Source organism: Lissotriton helveticus, chromosome 9 (genome assembly GCF_964261635.1).
Source record: "Lissotriton helveticus chromosome 9, aLisHel1.1, whole genome shotgun sequence".
Taxonomy (NCBI): domain Eukaryota; kingdom Metazoa; phylum Chordata; class Amphibia; order Caudata; family Salamandridae; genus Lissotriton; species Lissotriton helveticus.
In genome coordinates, this window is record NC_136070.1 from 423,918,215 (window position 1) to 423,935,568 (window position 17,354).

The 17,354-nt window shown below is 40.1% G+C and overlaps 1 protein-coding gene across 5 annotated transcripts in view; it reads right to left on the bottom strand.

Annotated features, from left to right (window-relative positions):
* MOK (MOK protein kinase) overlaps positions 1–17,354 on the bottom strand; it is an 830,279-nt gene that overhangs the window by 673,213 nt on the left and 139,712 nt on the right. For all 5 annotated transcript variants that reach the window (XM_078660202.1, XM_078660201.1, XM_078660205.1 and 2 more), the window contains exon 2: positions 9,002–9,116. In XM_078660202.1, coding sequence (XP_078516328.1) covers positions 9,002–9,116 — 115 coding nt within the window. The remainder of the gene's footprint in view (positions 1–9,001; positions 9,117–17,354) is intronic.

Consider the following 17,354-nt stretch of genomic DNA (forward strand, 5'->3'; position numbering starts at 1 on the left):
AAAATCCGAATGGGAAATGGAAAGATGGCAGGCAATTATGAATGCCTTGGACCATAAAGATATAAGAGTTTTCTGGAATTAAGTCCATACCGGAGGAATTGAGGGAAGGACTACCATTGAGCCCAATATTGGCGCGGATGCCTGGCGTCTTTATTTTAAGGATCTGTATTCAAGCTCACACAATGGTCCCAGTACGAGTGGGACCTCGGTTCACTGTCAAATTTTAAACTTCTCTGGGGGCACACCGCCCTGTACGTTGGCTGAGGTGTTAGCTGCCATTGCTAATGTATTACCAAACAAAGCTCCAGGGTTAGATAGAATCCCCTGGGATTTGTATAGAAATGAACAGGTAGTGTGGGCTCCATACCTTCAACTAATATTTAATGCAATCCTTCAAGGTTTGCCGCCCCCCCCCCCCCACCACGTGAGCAGGGGCAGAGATTATCCCAATATATAAAAAGGGGTCCACCATTGAACCCGTAAATTATAGGCCGATTAGCCTTATTGATGTGACCCCAAAAATATTCTCCAGAGTATTATTAGGAAGACTCCAAGAATGGATGGCGGACCTTAATATTTTAACCCCCTTAAGCAGTCTTTAGAAGTAAAACATCAACCATAGATCAGTTATTCAGGCTTCAATTGATCTATTGGAAGCATATAGTTTTAGAGGGTGGGAGCCTGTACCTCACATTCTTGGATCTTAAATCAGCATTTGATATGGTGGATCGTGATCAGCTGTGGGGCATTATGTTGGATATGGGAGTTCCCCCCTACTTATGCCACCAGCTCAGACGCCTCCACGAGGGAACATTCGCGAGAGTACGTTTGGCAAGAATGGGAAACTGACGGCACCGTTTCCAGTTGAAAAAGGGTTGAGGCAGGGCTGTGTGTCTGTGCCAACACTCTTTTCGATCATTCTCAATGGGTTAATAGAAGACCTTATTGACGTTAAGGATATCGACTCCCCAAAACTAGCTAACAGCAATTTTCCAGCATTAATGTTTGCGGATGATAACCTGCTCCTCTCGAAATCATCTATGGGGATGCAGCGTGTATTAGAGGAATTTAGTCAGTTCTGCAAGAGGAGGAATCTGGTGGTTAACATAAAAAAAACTAAATATATGGTCTTCAATGCCAATTCCATAAATTGTCCACATCCTAGAATGGATGATAGACCACTGGATAGGGTTCCCATCTTTGATTATTTAGGACTTACCTTAAACGACAAAATGGGGTGGGGACCACGAATCAATAAAGCCAACCTAAAGCTAATTCAGGCTGTCGGGGGGATCCAATAATTCCATAAGCACTGCGCCCTAAAAGTTATAAGCCCGCCAATTGAAATTTACAAAGTCCAAGCAAGGAGAGCTGCTTTGTATGGGGCAGAATTGTGGGGGCATAGCGTAGCGAATGTCCTTACGATAACAGAAAATGATTTCATCAGACTGATCCGAATCCTGCCTAAAAACACACCCCTAGTACCACTAAGGATGGATATCCTCCCGATCACGGACCTAATCTCTTCGCGCCCACTGCTGTATTGGCGAGTGCTGTGGAGTACGCCAGAGTTGGATCACTACAGGGAGGAATTAAAAGTGGTACTGTCTACCTTTGGGGCTGGGAGAATCCCTTGGCTGTCCTTTATTAGGGACTCATTTCGAGCAATGGGGAGGGAGGATTTATGGACTGCACCAGAGGAGACATGCTCAGCGATTTCAAAAAAATCTCTAGCTAGTGCTCTGAAGGTACACAAACTGACACGTATCTTACAGATGGCTAATCCTATGGGTTCCTGGATATTAAGTACCAATATAAATTTGAGCGGGTGTTAGATTCTATACAACCACTATTAGCAAAAAAAAATTTTTACAATTTAGATATGGGACGCTCCCACTTTATTCCTTAACTAATAAGTGGGCGGGTGCAATCGGCCTCCCTTGCCCCGGGTGCCTAGTGGAGAAAGAAACTGTGATTCATGTGGTGTTCTTCTGCTTGGCCTATAAGAGGCCTAGATCTAAGTGGGTGATTCAACTTTGCAGGAACCTGGGTATTAGCAATTACATAGAAGTTTTCAGGATTCTAAAAACAGATACTAACCCGGTTTTTGTTGTTGCTATTTCTAAATTCTTGTTTGCAATGTGGTGTAAATGAAGGCATCTGCTTAAAAATTGATATGAGAATCTATAACACCTGCTATTATTTGCCATCTGCTGTGATTACGGGTTTTGTAAAATCTAGTTTGTACCTGTAGGTACCTGTCGATTAATTAATGTGAAATATAGTAATACCTGCTTAAAGAGCTGTTAGTTGATGAGGGGCTTTAGATATACTATTGATATGAATCCTTTAATGGTTTTAATATTTATATGTTAAGTTATATTTTTAATGTAATTTTTTAAATAATAAAATTTCCCATAGTGATGATTTTTATCGGCCAACTTCCCTAAATGTGTCTTTATAATCCTTTGTGTATCATCTACCTTTGCACGCGAGAATTGATTACCCTCGTGATTTTAATTCTATGTGTTTGTAAAAATTGTTATGTGCTTTTATAGCTGTAATAGCCGAAATAAAGTTTCAATGAATGAATGAATGAATATTAGATTTTCTAAGGGAACATGACGATCCTTATTTTTAACTGTAGACTCAGAAACAATATCCCACCAACTATATTCATTATTGTGGTATTGAGTAATAGATGATGTAGTAACTGCCTCATATACTTTTTGTCTGCTGTCAAATCTCACAATTATAAACTATCATTGATAATTTCTATAGTGATCACAATGTAGTATCCTTTACTGTTAATTTCCCACTTGAAGGTATAGTGCCTTGGAACATGAACAGGGATATGGTTTATTTGGCAAAAGGTTGTATGCATTGGATTGCAAGAAAGACAGCTAACTTAGGTGAATGTTTGAAAATGACAATTGAAGAAATGTCTAAGTTTAAGAGCATTAATTTTATATGAGATTTTTTGGGGGGTTAGGGGAAGGTCCCAAGTGGCCTCAGACCCTAAGATAAAGACAACAATATATCATTTTGCAGGCCAATTCGACCTGCAGTCGATAACAGCATGACCCTGTGATGGTTGCTCATTTCAGACACTGGAGCATTTGGTTCTATTTTGAAGGTATTATGAATCCCAGCGCCGAAGGTATAATTTACACATTTTACAGTCTAGGGCTTTTATCAGTACATGACGGCTTTTCTATATCTGCAGCTGCTAACTGATCAAACTCTGTCTTTTCCTTTAAAGTGTCCTGTACTGCAACAAAGTTTGGAATGTATAATGGGTGGCAGTGTTTGATCCAAGGGTGGATCTGTTTTCATGAAGTATAATGGTTTTCATTCATTTTAACCTCCAGGCTGTGGACTCTTAACCTGGCTGCTGCCAATTTTTATTTAGGTGATTGTTTGCTGATATTTATTGTGTGTTTTATATTCTATGTGGATTTCTTTTATGATTATATCTTATAATCAAATAAAGATCATTCATTCATAGATTACTTTTTAAGTAAATAATTGAACTGATAAATTATTAGTTAATATTTTCTGTAAATTGTTAATTGTTTTTTATTGTAATTGTTTATTAGATTATTAACTATACAAAGTACTTAGCTGATACTTTATTACATGAATAGTTTTAGTAAATTGTTAATTGCTATTTATTTTATTTGATTCATTAGATTATTAATTGTGTAAATGATGTAACTGTTTGAATTATTTGATTTATTTAATTTTAATGTATTGTGTGGTTGTTTTTTGAATAATTAGTTTGATATAATGTTTATAATTTATGTAGTATTTCAAAGAATTCACAGTTAATTTTGTTTTGGAGGGTTGTTGGTATTGTAAGGGAGTAGAGTCGTAAGTGTTTACACTCTATTTTTTTGGTGCTTGTAATTTGTTAATTTACTCATTTATAAAATTGGTCATTTTTTGTTTGTTTTTATTGATTTTATCATCTTGATGTGCTTTTTCAACTACGTTTTATAAATTATTATGTGTTTTATTTTACACTTTCCCTACTGTTGCCGAGGGCCTGATTTCGAGTTAGACGGTAAGGAAACCCTACCGCCTAGTTTTCGGTCCGCCCACCGTATTACGATGTTGGAGGTTTGAAGAACGGAAGACCGCCGGAGCACCGCCGCCACCGCCAGCCATTCACAGACCATGGCGATGGCGGTAGGGTGTAAGCAGCTTTCAGAGGGAGGTTCAAACAAGTTTACCGCCATCGGAATTACGTGTTGGCTTTACCTCTAGCCGAACGTGGAGAGAAGACTGCCATTTCCTTTTGTTACCTTTAGTCTCCCACATGGATGCCATCCTTCAGGGACCCCTTTCACAGGAGCATCTTGAACCTGTAGAAAACAACTCTTTTGGCGCCGAAATCCATATCAGTCAGTTTTGCACTATTTACCCATTGACTGGACTGGGCACATATGGTCCAGACTCCAGCAATGCGGAAGTACTCATAGTAGGTATTTTTTCACGTGTCATACATATGCATACATTTAACACTTATACAGTCAAAATATACACAACTGCATGGACACATATAAAAACATATTCAATGCTGTCAGAAAAACAGCCGCTGGGCCAGCCTAATATGGCAGGTAGGAGACCGCCGACGTGGTGGTACAGCAGTCCGACCACCAAACTTGTAATCAGGCTCTTAGTTTGGAGCGGAAATTTTCCTAATGTTGCTTAGTTGGATGGGACTTGCAAATCAGACACCTCCAAAGTGCATCACTTTCCCTACTGTAAACTGGAGTTGAAATATTAACCCCCCCCCCAAACCCACCAAGTCCAGCACAATCTCTACTTTTGCTCAGATTGGAATGGGAATAGTAAATCTGACCCAACAATTTCAGATCTGTTAATTAGGTTGGCAAGGTAATGGTAAATCTCACCAATTCAAAGTCCAGCACTTTCCCTATTGCTTTTGTTGGAGTGGGAAGAACAAATCCAACTCCTCTAAATTTCAAATGCCAATACTTCCCCTACTGTTGATTTGGTTAGAGGAAAAATAGTGACCCCTTCCAAAGTCTAACACATTACTTACTATTGATTAGGTTGTGGAGTAGGGACAGTAAATCAAACTCCTCCAAAGTCCAACACTTTCCGTACTCTGGCTGAGGTTGGAGAGGGAATAGTAAACCTTACTCCTCCATATTGCAATGATTTTTGTACTGTTGCTTAGGTTGGAGAGGGAATAGTAAATCTGATCCCATCGCAGTCCACCGCTTTCCCTCTTTTGCTTAGGTTGGAGTGGGAATAGGAATTGACATCCTTCCAAAGTTAAACACTTTCTCAAACACTCATTTGGGTTGAAGTCGAAATAGTACATTTTATTTTACCAAATTTTAAAGCTTTTTTGAGAAATATTATGTTTGAGTTAGGTTATTTAATGTTGTTTTATTTATGATTGTTTATTTTTTTATTTTGATGGAGTTAAATTGATTAATAATTATTTCAAATTTTTATGTTTATTAATTTGGATGTAGACTTGTAAATATGATCCCTTTTTGTGAAAGTTATATATATTTCATATAGTTTTGTATAGCTTTTTTATATTACTGGTTTTGGATTTAGGTTAAGTATTAAATATAAATTTTTTATATGTATATTTTGTGATTTTATTTTACAGTAAAGTTTTATTGTAATTACAGGTTTTGAGCAATGTGAATTTTATTAAAAACAATTCATTTCTAATGATCTAATAATTATATTGATTAATTTTAATTTGTATTAATTGTTTATTATAAATATATATACATTGTGCTATTAAATTGTTCTCAATATTTTTAATTTACAAAATTGTTTGTTATATATGCATTAGTCTAAACTTACTTTTAAGTAGTAATATTTTTTTTAATATTACATTTATTTTTAATATTTTTTTATTGTATATATTCTTTGTTACATTTGTTTTTTCTTATTATAACTTTAAATACTTTCAAATATAGAAACTTACCTATGTTATATCCATATTCAAGACCACAACACTTTGTAGACAATATTTTTGTACTTTATATCGTAAGCATCTGAAGGGGATATTTAGGGCTACAATATTTTTGCTATAATGTTTTTGACGACTATATTGTGCCATAGATGCATCTTGGAAACCAGATATTCAAAACTTCTGATAATAGGCAAAACTATGCAACAGAATATGCGTATTACTCTGCACTGAAATATGGACTTGTACTAGAAATTCTTTAGCCGGATGGGTGGGTGCCCTGGTTGAGCAACGATTAAAGGAAAATTTTAGAAGACAGAGCTAGGGGCTAATAGATTTGGGGGCTTGGGGGGGGGGTTAAAAGATGTGCATTACAGGATAAAAACTTTCAGTCAATCAAACAGGGGCTTGTAAAGCTCGGCTACTAACCCATGAAGGTCTCAAGGCGCTGGGGGGTGGGAGGCTGCTGGTCTCTTTTGGTCGGGAATCATTCGAAGAGCCAGGTCTTGAGGTCCTTCTTGAATTGGGTCAGCGACACTGATTGACTGAGGTGGAGGGTCAGGGTTTTCCAGGTCTTAGCGGTGAGGTAGGAGAAAGAACTTCCTCCGGTTCTGGTCTTCTGGATCCTGGGGACGGAGGCTAGGGTGAGTTGGACAAAGTTGTCTGGCGGGTACATGGAATGCGAGGCAGTGGTTCAGGTATGCTGGCCTTTCGTCATGGAGAGCTTTGTAGGCATGTGTGAGGAGCTTGAAGGTGATTCTCTTGTTGACTGGGAGCCAGTGGAGTTGTCGGAGGTGTTGCATGATGTGGCTGTAGTGGGGGGTGTAGAGGACCAGTCTGGCTGCAGCTTTTTGAACATTCTGTAGTTTCTCAAGATGTTTCTAGGTGACAGCGGCGTAGAGAGTGTTACTGCAGTCGAGTCTGCTGGTGATCAGTGCGTGGGTGACCGTCTTTCCGGATTCTGTGGGGATCCTACTGAATGTCTTTCGGAGCTTTTGGACTTTGTGTAGACATTCAGCAGGAGATGTGAATGAGAAAGTATAGAGTTCAAGGAGATTATGGGGAGGGTAGGAGAGTGAGCAAGATGTGGGAGAGTGTAGTGAAGAGAGTACATTGTGAAAATAAGAAGATTTGTAAAATTAGATGATATTTGTTAGAATGCTCACAGCTTGTTTAAAATCTTTGACTTTTTTTTAATCTGTTTATTGATTTTCAACCACAAACAACATCCCCAGTAGGTAATTACAGTCGACAGGCATTACTGTCTCATTTTAAATAATGACAACACCAGTTGGCATGCAGAAGTACAGTCGAGGTTAGAGGCCAGGATAAATAAGAAACAGTCATCTAATAACATTTAAATAGCCCCAACATCCTCATAATACTAATAATGTATCCAACTGCAGCATGATTATACATGCGCTGTAAGCTATATAGTATTAATTCCACTACTCCTCCCCCCCGTAACCCTCCCTTACCCGCCCACTCTCACCGCCGTGCACCTACTACAGCGTAACTTATCTCAATAACCACTTGGAGCAACATGACTGTACAGGGTACTATACATGCAACTTGTATAGAAGGTCATGCCTATAATAGGAATGGGAGCATATTTATACCTTTGGTCTCTTGTATTGTTGCAGTCATCTACTAAGTTCCACCCCCCGAAGACTCGCTCAGTTCTGATCCAGAGTCCCCATCTGTAGCCTTCAATTCTGTAACTATGGTTTCCCACACCCGGGCTGCATCCAGCACTTTCTCATTGTGGGACCTCTGGGCCTGTTGCAGGCGAATCCCACTCTCACTCCCTGCCCATGTAAGCAGTGCGGCCTTCCATCTAGCAAAACTAGCCCCCTCCCCCCGCAGCTTTCCAATGGATTGTGATTTTTTTTTTCTTTGCCAACACCAACCCCAGGTCTAGGAATTTACTTGTTATTTTGGTCTTACTGGTATGGGGAAACCAATGTTATAGGCAGGTACCCGTATCAAGAGTAATCTGCCGTTCTGTGATATTGCATAGTAACTCCACTACATCCTCCCAATATGTGCCCAGTTGTGGACAATCCCATAACATGTGCAATAGGCCCGCATCCACAAGCCTGCAACGGGGGCACTGCTCTGTATCTACATGAAAATATTGGTTGATCCTTGCCGGGGTGAGGTAGGCCCTATGCAGTATGAAGAAATGAGCCAATTGCAATCTGGCATTTCTGGTACTCTTCCATGCCCACTTAATGATCTGTGACCAAGCTGGGTCCGGTATGTCTCTACCAATATCTGTCGTCCATTGGTCGCGCAATTTCTGCAGAGGCTGCGATCCCTCACCGAGCATACGCCTATATAAACAGGTGAGAGCCTTGTAGGTGCCTGCTGCCATCACCACATACTGACACACAGAGCTCACTGGGGGTTCCGAAAGGCCCTCGCCCCAGTACTTTTGTATTGCAGCCGTTAGAGCCGAATGGAGTAAGTAGTGTCTGCGCGGGAGCCCGAATCTCTCCTGCAGCTCGCCATAGGGTACTAACGTGCCATCATTCAAATCTTTGAAGTGTTGTATGGTTTTCCTCCACTTACAGAGGAGATTGTGTGTGGAAGTCTTTAATGCTCAGATAGATGTAACGATTCATGATTATGCACCGGGGAATGAGGATTACAATATGAAGTGGGTGACCGTCAATTGTATGTTGTTGGTTTTTAGACTTGCGGTTGTCCAGAACAATGAGTCTTGTGAAGTGTTAAAGCTAGTAATGGTGGGGTAAATGGCCTCCATGTAAATTCATTTTCACAGTAAATGTGTACACTCACATGTACATTACGGAACTGGCAGTATGATTCTGTAGTTATGGTTTCATTTTGCTCTAAAAATTCATTTTTGGTTTGCTAATCACATTGGAGCAATTTGAAGAGCCTGCAAGCCATTTTGAACCCAGTGCATTAAATAAAATAGGTAAACAGTTATTACAACAAATACTGAATGTTCATGCATTTATGATATGTTATGCCTTACCAGTTTACAAATAATAAACTGCATACCTCTCAAAGTGCTGCTTCATCTTTTTACTTGCATAGTAGTTTCCATCTTTGAGACATTGAATCTTCATGACTTCAGAAAATGTTCCTTCACCTATTTTAGATATTACTCTATATCCTAGAAGGAAATGAATGTGATTGTTAGTCCAATTACATGATTGTAACAAAAATATTGAATAATGTCCCCCTTAAAACTGTCTTAATTTAAAGCTAGATGAAACCCTTAGCACCTCTAATATGATAACTCTAAGCTTACACAGACAGTAAACAAATAAGGATTATGTGCATAATGAAACAAACCTTACAAGTTATAAGAAGTGAAAACATGCTGACAAACATTATCATACAACATGAATGGTGCTCCTTCTTTATAATGGGGTCGATGTAAGCACTTTTTTTTTTTTTAAGTTGGAAACCTGTGCATTATATGTGTTTTCATAATGTGAGTTGATTTCTGACTTTTTGCGGACCGAAATAAAAATTCTCAAGAAAATACTTGGAAATGGTTACAAGTGAAGATTTAACGAGTACTCGATAAGCTTACAACTGTGGATTACCATTGACCAGGCAATCGGCAGGAGAAGGTGAATTGGAAAAGTGCAGGAGCCCATTAACTCTTTTTCTGCATGGGTGTTTCTGCACATCTGTGATGGACCTTTTTTTATTATAAAAATCTAACACTTGTACCTCTTGGGGCTCTGTGCACTTGTACAAATTATTCTTTTTGGCATTTTGGGCCATGTATTTCTCCATTCTGAAATGAACATCACATTTATTTTTTTAAATAAGCTGACCAGTTCTTCATAGTTTTAAACAAATTTCACTCCAGTTATTTCCATATAGTGACAGAGTCCAGTGACAAATCAGATATGCATGTTTATCTACAAGTAAATATGGAAGTTATCACATGCCATTCATTGAACATTTATGAACCGAACATCGTACATGATTACAGTATAACACAGTTCTTATCTTAACATTTCGCTATTACTATCCGAGGTATCATTCTGGCCATTTCTATTTCCCATTAGATCTCATTCTATCTTTAGTGAAAAATGTAGAGGTATTAGCATTTTAATGAATTTCCTTAGTATATAGTTGAACTTCTTAAATGGACAGCCAATGGTGCCGGAATGCTAACCGAGGAAATGTTGCTGTGAATATCTGAAGGCTGGAAATACCAAATATATGTGGATTTTCCTAGGGAATGTGGGTGGCACAATCAATCAGAAAATATAAACATATATCACTAGTGAGAGTCAGGGAGGGCCAAGGAAATTGTATGCATCTATAAGAGTAAAAGTCTCTCAGTGGTAACCTTTGGGGCTGGGGTCTGCAGACATGCAAATTCTAAATCACTACAAATAACTGAAAATAAGTTTGTAAGGAGACTTCTATCAGTGCCCCAGAGCTCCCCTGTTGCTTTCTGCCATGATGAAGTAGGAATGAGTTAACTGAAAGATAACATTGCATTACAACTGCTGCTACTTTGGTAAAAAAAAAATTGGAAAAACCTTGAGGCCACCCTTTGTAGGACAATGCTGACTGATTGTATGGAGCTGGATAAGAGCCTAGATATACCATGTCAAAATAAATGTCATTAAAATGGGTGTAACAGAATTCTATACAAACCTTGACACCCTAAAGAATGATTTGTCCCCCTCTATTAAATCACCTTTCTACCCAAGTCATGAGCGGACAGATATTACTTGTAATACGACTAATTATCCAGATTCTCTTTCTCAGCTACAAAGAGAACCAGCATTTTATTTACAAATTGATTTAAATGAAAGGCGGAAATTTCTGCTGACTAGGTTACGGTTAAAAACAATCCATTGCCTAGTTGCTTTCCCCACCCAAGGCTCACGGTTTGCTTCACTTCCAGTATGCCCTTGTGATAGTCGCTCATGCCAAAGCACTATACACTTTATTTTATTTTGCAGTTTTTATACCCCTCAGGGAAATGGTTTATTTGTCCACTTCTACTTACTGTTGGGATTAAAAAACCATACATTGGCATTCGAATATTTACTCTTCTTAGAAACAACTGAAATTATATACTGTCTCTTAAACTATCTTTTTACTACTTTTATGATTGGTAGCAAATATTAACTACTGATTATAATGTGTAATTATTGTGTATGTGGACCTGTTGTTTTTCTTGTTTTTAAATAAAATTATGTATGTGCAATCTTTAATGGCTCTTTCAAGAGTCGAATAAAGTATTTTCTGACATATATCACTAAATTATGGTAGAGTTACTTTTTAAGGTGCAACGTTCATACAATGAGACATATACAAGTCAGGACTACAATGAATGTATAAAAACTAAATATTTTCTAATCCGGTACAACTTTAAGGATATAGTTGTGCATCCCAAATCTCCCTTTCCCAGACAGGCTGCATAAAAGAATGTTTCAATTTGTTTTTCCAAAACATGGTAAAATCTCTAGTTTTCCTTGCACTGAAACATACCTCTACCAAGGCATCACCCAAATCAGTTTTCCCCCAGGTCTCCAGAGTATGGAGGTATCACTTATGTATTTTCAGGGGGTTCTGGATGCCACAGGCAATAAACCGGGGGAGTGCATTTGGGAAATTTGGAAAGCAACTGAAAGCAAAATGTTGGTTTAGGGTATTGGATTTTGGTTACAGGTATCACCTATGGGCTGTAAGGAAATCTATTACAACCATATATTTTCAATAGTTATTCACCCTATGGCTTCTATTGTTAGATGCCAAACTTCCCTTTTACTTGGTTGCGTTGGAGATGAGTTTTGCCAGATTTTCTGTGTTTTTTTTCTCGAAAACGTTGTAGTTATCAGTCCATCTCATACAGAAACATACCCCTACCAGCGCTTGACCCACATCTGCATTCTCCTGGGTTTTCTGAGTGTGGGGATGTTGCACATGAGTGGGTTTCCGTGGGTTTGAATTAAGTAGGGATCCAACCACTAATCAGTAGGGATTATTTTGATGGTAGGAGCATCCATAGGGAGGCCTGCAGTATTTGGGTCCTGGGTGAGAAAGCTCGCAGGAAATCTTATCAACCCCATACATTTCTGAAAACGAGAGATCCAAGAGAATCCAAGGTGATGTGGTTTGTGTGAATGGCAAAATGCTGTATGACCCAAAATTTCCTGCAAAGTTAAAGCATGGATAATAAAAATCACAAATTCTTACATTTTCTGTAACAGAAGACCCAGAACTTCAGGCCCATGTACAACCATTCAATATTCCCACACTTCTCCTGATAAAAACGGTTTTCCGCATGTGTGGGTAGGCTTATTGCAGGGGAAAGGACTAGGCCAAGAGAGGTAAAGATCACATTGACACAATATTGACTTCACAAGGTCATGGAGCTGGCCTATTTCTGACTGTTCAAATAGGCTCATCAACAGAGGTGAGACCCTATTTTATTGGTAGAAGTGTGGGAATGCTGGGTTATGGGAATTTTGGTGCTACCAGAAATTTCAGATTTTCTGTCGTAGAAACGTGAGGAGGTTTTTTAACCAATGTTTGACTTTTACAGGACATTCTGGGTACGAAAAAGCTGTGACATCTATGTAAATCAGCCACACAGGACTCTCTCCATTGCCATTTTACAAGAGTATCTGGAATTGATAGATTCCCTAGGTGTAAGCCGACCCTAGGTCCAAATAATTTAGGTACCCAAATTCCAAAAATTGCCATCATTCCAAGCTTCCTGTTTTCATGGCTACATGTTTTTGGTCTTTTTTAACCTAGGTAGTACACTTGTGGGTACGGTTGTCATTAGGAAAAGTGGAACACATGGCATCAGCTATTATTTAATACCTCTAGATTTCGGACTTCTCCTTTACATCAGTGTCCAAAAACATAACTTGTTTGCAAAAATGTCTTCAGAATCACTTGGCATTTTGGTTATTTTAGAATTTGGATGGTGCAAACGTCCTCCAACCCCATCTCAGATTCTTGGATACACTTAAAAAAACAAGTTTCACTCCCAAATTTCTGTTCATTAGACTTTTTGTTATCAAGTGATGAATGTTTTGTACACCATGGAAAAACACTGCAAACCATGACTCCATTGTTGGTTCTGGGCATTTGAATGAACTACAAACTCTATACATGTCTGCGACAGGAAGTGTCTGTCGGTTGTAATGGTATATTATTGTCGAGGATATGCTTTCTGTGCTAATATTTACAGTTGAAAACCTTGGGTACATTGAGCTTTTACCCACAATTCTGTCCCCAGCAAGGAACAACCCAATATTTAATTTTTTCTTAGCTTATGAAAACATCCAAAGAGTATCTGTCTCCTTGCTGAGGTCTACCATATGCTTCAGAAAGGAGTTTTAATTAAACTAAAATGTAAAAAAGATTTAGGCACCTATTGTTTTTTTCTGAAGCTGACTGTGTTTTTTTTCTAGGGCTATGAAACAATTCAAACAGTGTTTCACTCACTGCTGGGGTTTCAGGCACGCAGTTCTGCCCTCCAGCCTGGAGCCAGATTTATTCATTTATTTATAAAGTTTTATATAGGACGAACTTGATCCCGAAGGATATCAGACCGCTTTACAATTTGAGGGAAAGGAAGGTAAAAAATCACAACATGAATCAAATGGGAAATCTAATAGTCAATGAATCAAATAGTGCAAACAAAACAAACAGATCCTTTATAAACCTGGGGTAACAAAGAATGGACATAAGGGGAGCAAATACAATAATAATAAACTGGATTAATAACCAATACTGTAGCATGTCCGATGCGATAGAGCTGGCAATCGCACCTCATGTTAAGGTGAGAACTTCTTCATGAGGAATCTTTTTGCTTCTAGTTTGAAGGCAACCTTGGAAGAGATTCTACGAATTTCCAGTGGAAGAGAGTTCCAAATTTTTGGTGCAGAGCAGGTTATATGTTGTACCTGTGCCCCAGAAAAAGTCAAATGCTATTTGGATTTTTCTTAGGCTAAGATAAAATCTAAATTGCGCCTCCCTGCTTGTTGGGGCACAGGACTGAGTATCTGTGCCCCAGAAGAAGTTCAGATACTATTTTTAATAATATTATGCTTATTCTGGGTATGGCCCCTGACACATTAAAAACACTAAAACAAATTTAGAAAAAGGTAAATTGCGTACAAATACATGATAAAAAGAGACAGCAAGCACCCTTCAGATAAAGACTAAAGGGCCGATTACGATGTAGTGCAGAAAGCCTCCGACCAACAGTCGGATTCCCCTAGACCGTGTTGTAACCCATCTGCCCGACTCGGTCGGAAAAAATTCAGACTGACAAGTTATGATGGAGGCATTCGGAAAGGAAACCGGTCAGTCATTCCGAATCAGTTCCAACCGGCTCTCAGAGAATCAGTCAGAGCTGATTTGTACAGCTCTGTGGACAGCGTTTCCGACCGACCAATTACGATGTCAGATTCTGACAGCCTTTCCGACTCGGTCTGTCCAACACGAAAAGGCTGTCAGAAACTGACTTTGGGGGCCCTTAGAAGGCCCCCTTCATTCTGAGACCTCCTGTTTGGAGCCGAGGGGGTACCCAAGGGACCCCCCCCTTTAAAAGCATGCACTGTGTGGCAAGCACCATGGGGTGCCCACAACAGGTTGCAAGGTTTTCCACAGACACCCCTTTTCCCCATAGGAGCCAGTGTTGTTGGTCGGAACATGGGCTCCCTAAAAAGTCAACTGGAGTCCTTCCGAACGGTGTTCGGAAGCATCGTAATCAGTCAGGTGAAACTGCTGATCGTGAGTCGGTCGGAACCACTTCCAAAAAGGAGTTGAGCTGAAAGTTCCAGCACAACATCGTAATTTGACTCTAAACGTCTAATAGTCAAAGCTGCAAACAGATAACGAAATACTGACAAGACCTTATCTCTTGAGGTGACTGACTTCTCTAGCTCCTGCAGGTTTCAGACTTCACATGCCAAGTCTCTCAGTAACGGGCAGAACCATTTTCCCTTTTGACCTCCATACATTCGACAGAGGAAAAACAAGCATTGGCATAGCCAACAGATCTCGCATTTGGGGCCTTATAAGTATTTAGACAGAGCTATTGGCTTTGCCAGTGTCTTTAAGCTATGTTGTAGAGCATTGTGGCTGCTGTGCATCATGTTGAAAAGTTATAATAAAAAGTGTTATAAGCATTTTTGTTACCATTATATATAACCAAGAAGACATTATTTACAACTGAACGACCTGTTAAAAAAAAATGTAACATAAAAAATGTCTTCTAGTTGGGTTGTTCTTGTAATGCTGGCTTCTTTCTGGCTATTCTAATGTTTTTTGTTAGGGCGGTGGGGCAGGACATAAACAACGGGGGAGTGGAGTTTGGGAAATAGTACCTGAATTACATCACGAGCAGTGGACGGTCACTAAGGGAGAATCAACAGATGCCAGATTCCGAGGGCGGACTGGTGTGGTGCTCACTGGTACTGAGGTGGTGCTCAGGTGTTGATGTGCTGGTGCAGAGGTAATGCTGAGGTGATGCTGAGTGATACTGAGCTGGTGCTGAGTGCTGCTGTGGTAAGAGTCATGCTGAGGTGATTATGCTGCACTGGTGCTCAGGTGGTGCTGAGCTGGTTTACAGGTGCTGCTGAACTGGTGCTGTGCCGAGGCGATGCTGTGCTGATTCGGAGATGGTGCTGCACTGATGTTGGGGTGGTGCTGCGTAAGGACTGAATTGCTCCAGAGGTGGGGATACGCAGGTGGTGGTGCACTGATAAGGACATGGTGCTGTACTGATGCTGATATTGTGCTGTTGCTGAGGTAGTGCTCAGGTGGTGCTGTGCATATGATGAGGCGGTATTGCACTGATGCTGAAGTGGTGTTGCGGTGTTTTTTAAGTGGTAGTGCACTGATGTGGTGCTGAGTGATACTGTGGTGCTATTGAGTGACGTTTAGTGGTGCTTAGGTGGTGCTGTGCTGGTGCTCACGTGGTGCTAAGTGATGCTGAGTTGGTGTGAAAAGATAAACACTGAATTTAAAGGTATCTCTATTTATTGCTTGGACATTCGCAACCTATCAAAAATCGCTTGCGACCCAAAGTTTGGATAACACAGAGTTAGACAACGAGGACAGTCCTTAACATGGGCCATAAAAGCATTCACATTGATGCTGTGTTTGACAATGTCCAGAGGGACGATCATACGTTCGATCGAGCACTGCAAGATGACGCATCTAGGAAACATTCGAATGAATGGAGTAAATAGGGAAATGATTATGTTAAGATCCATAAAAATATTGGCACAATACACTGAAATCAATGAGTAATGCTAGATTTCATCTGAAACAATTTAACATATTACAATGCTGATCCCTTACCTTTAACATATTACAATGCTGATCCCTTACCTACACAATGCTAGGAGAAAGGCCTGTCACATCCAGAATGGTTTGTTTTATTGTGAAAGATATGTGGCATTTAACTGGCACCAGAACCCCCTCCTGAGACAAACTTCGACCACAAATAAACCTGCATATGACAACAAGTATAGGAAACAAATGCTCAGAGAATGCCAAAGAGCAACTCTGCCTCCAAGGATTGAAGCTAAGCTATCAAAATTCCTAGTTCCAGGCGTAAACCAGGTGCAATCTGGTTTTAAGGAATCAAGTGAAGATTTCAGTCATTCAGCAGTTGACAGGGCAGGGCGCCCTCACGTTACTCCTTCGTTGCCTTCTTTGCCTCGGCCTGGGTGCAGTGTCATTCCAGAGTTCCTTCCAGCTAGAGAGCAGGGCTCCTGCAGCTTCCTCCCGGCTGCATCAGTACTGACATCCCCACCACGTTTCGGACACACCACCGCTGGCTCTTACCTGGTGCCTTCGACGTTCAGCTGGATGATCTTGCAGATGTCCAAGACCAGGCAGCCTCCACCTCTTGCCCCGGCACTGCAGTTATCGGTCAAAACATATGGCCCATAGCGAAAGGATCCATTTAGTTTATGTCGAAAGAAAACAAAAGGAGAGCTAGAGAACAACCTCTACCACCTTTTCAGGTTTATTAGCCTATCGCCCTCCTGGCGCTTTAAAAAACTCCATTGCCCAAATAACGGATCTTACCGCTAGCGTTGTGTTGTCTTCACCCAATTTTACTCTATTGGGGGATTTTAATCTGCACTTGGATGACCCTCACAACACAGCAGCCAATATGCTCCGCTCTAGCCTTTCTGCTCTCGATCTCCAGCAAAAAGGGTTTCATATAACCCACAACAGAGGCCATCTCTTGGACCATATCTACAGTAACAGCAACGATCTCACAGTGCTAACCCCCATCCCGCTACCCTGGACTGACCACTTTTTAGTTCCCTTTATCTGGCACACATATTCTTTCATCCCCACTCGTCACCCTGCCAAACAGCGAGGTAGG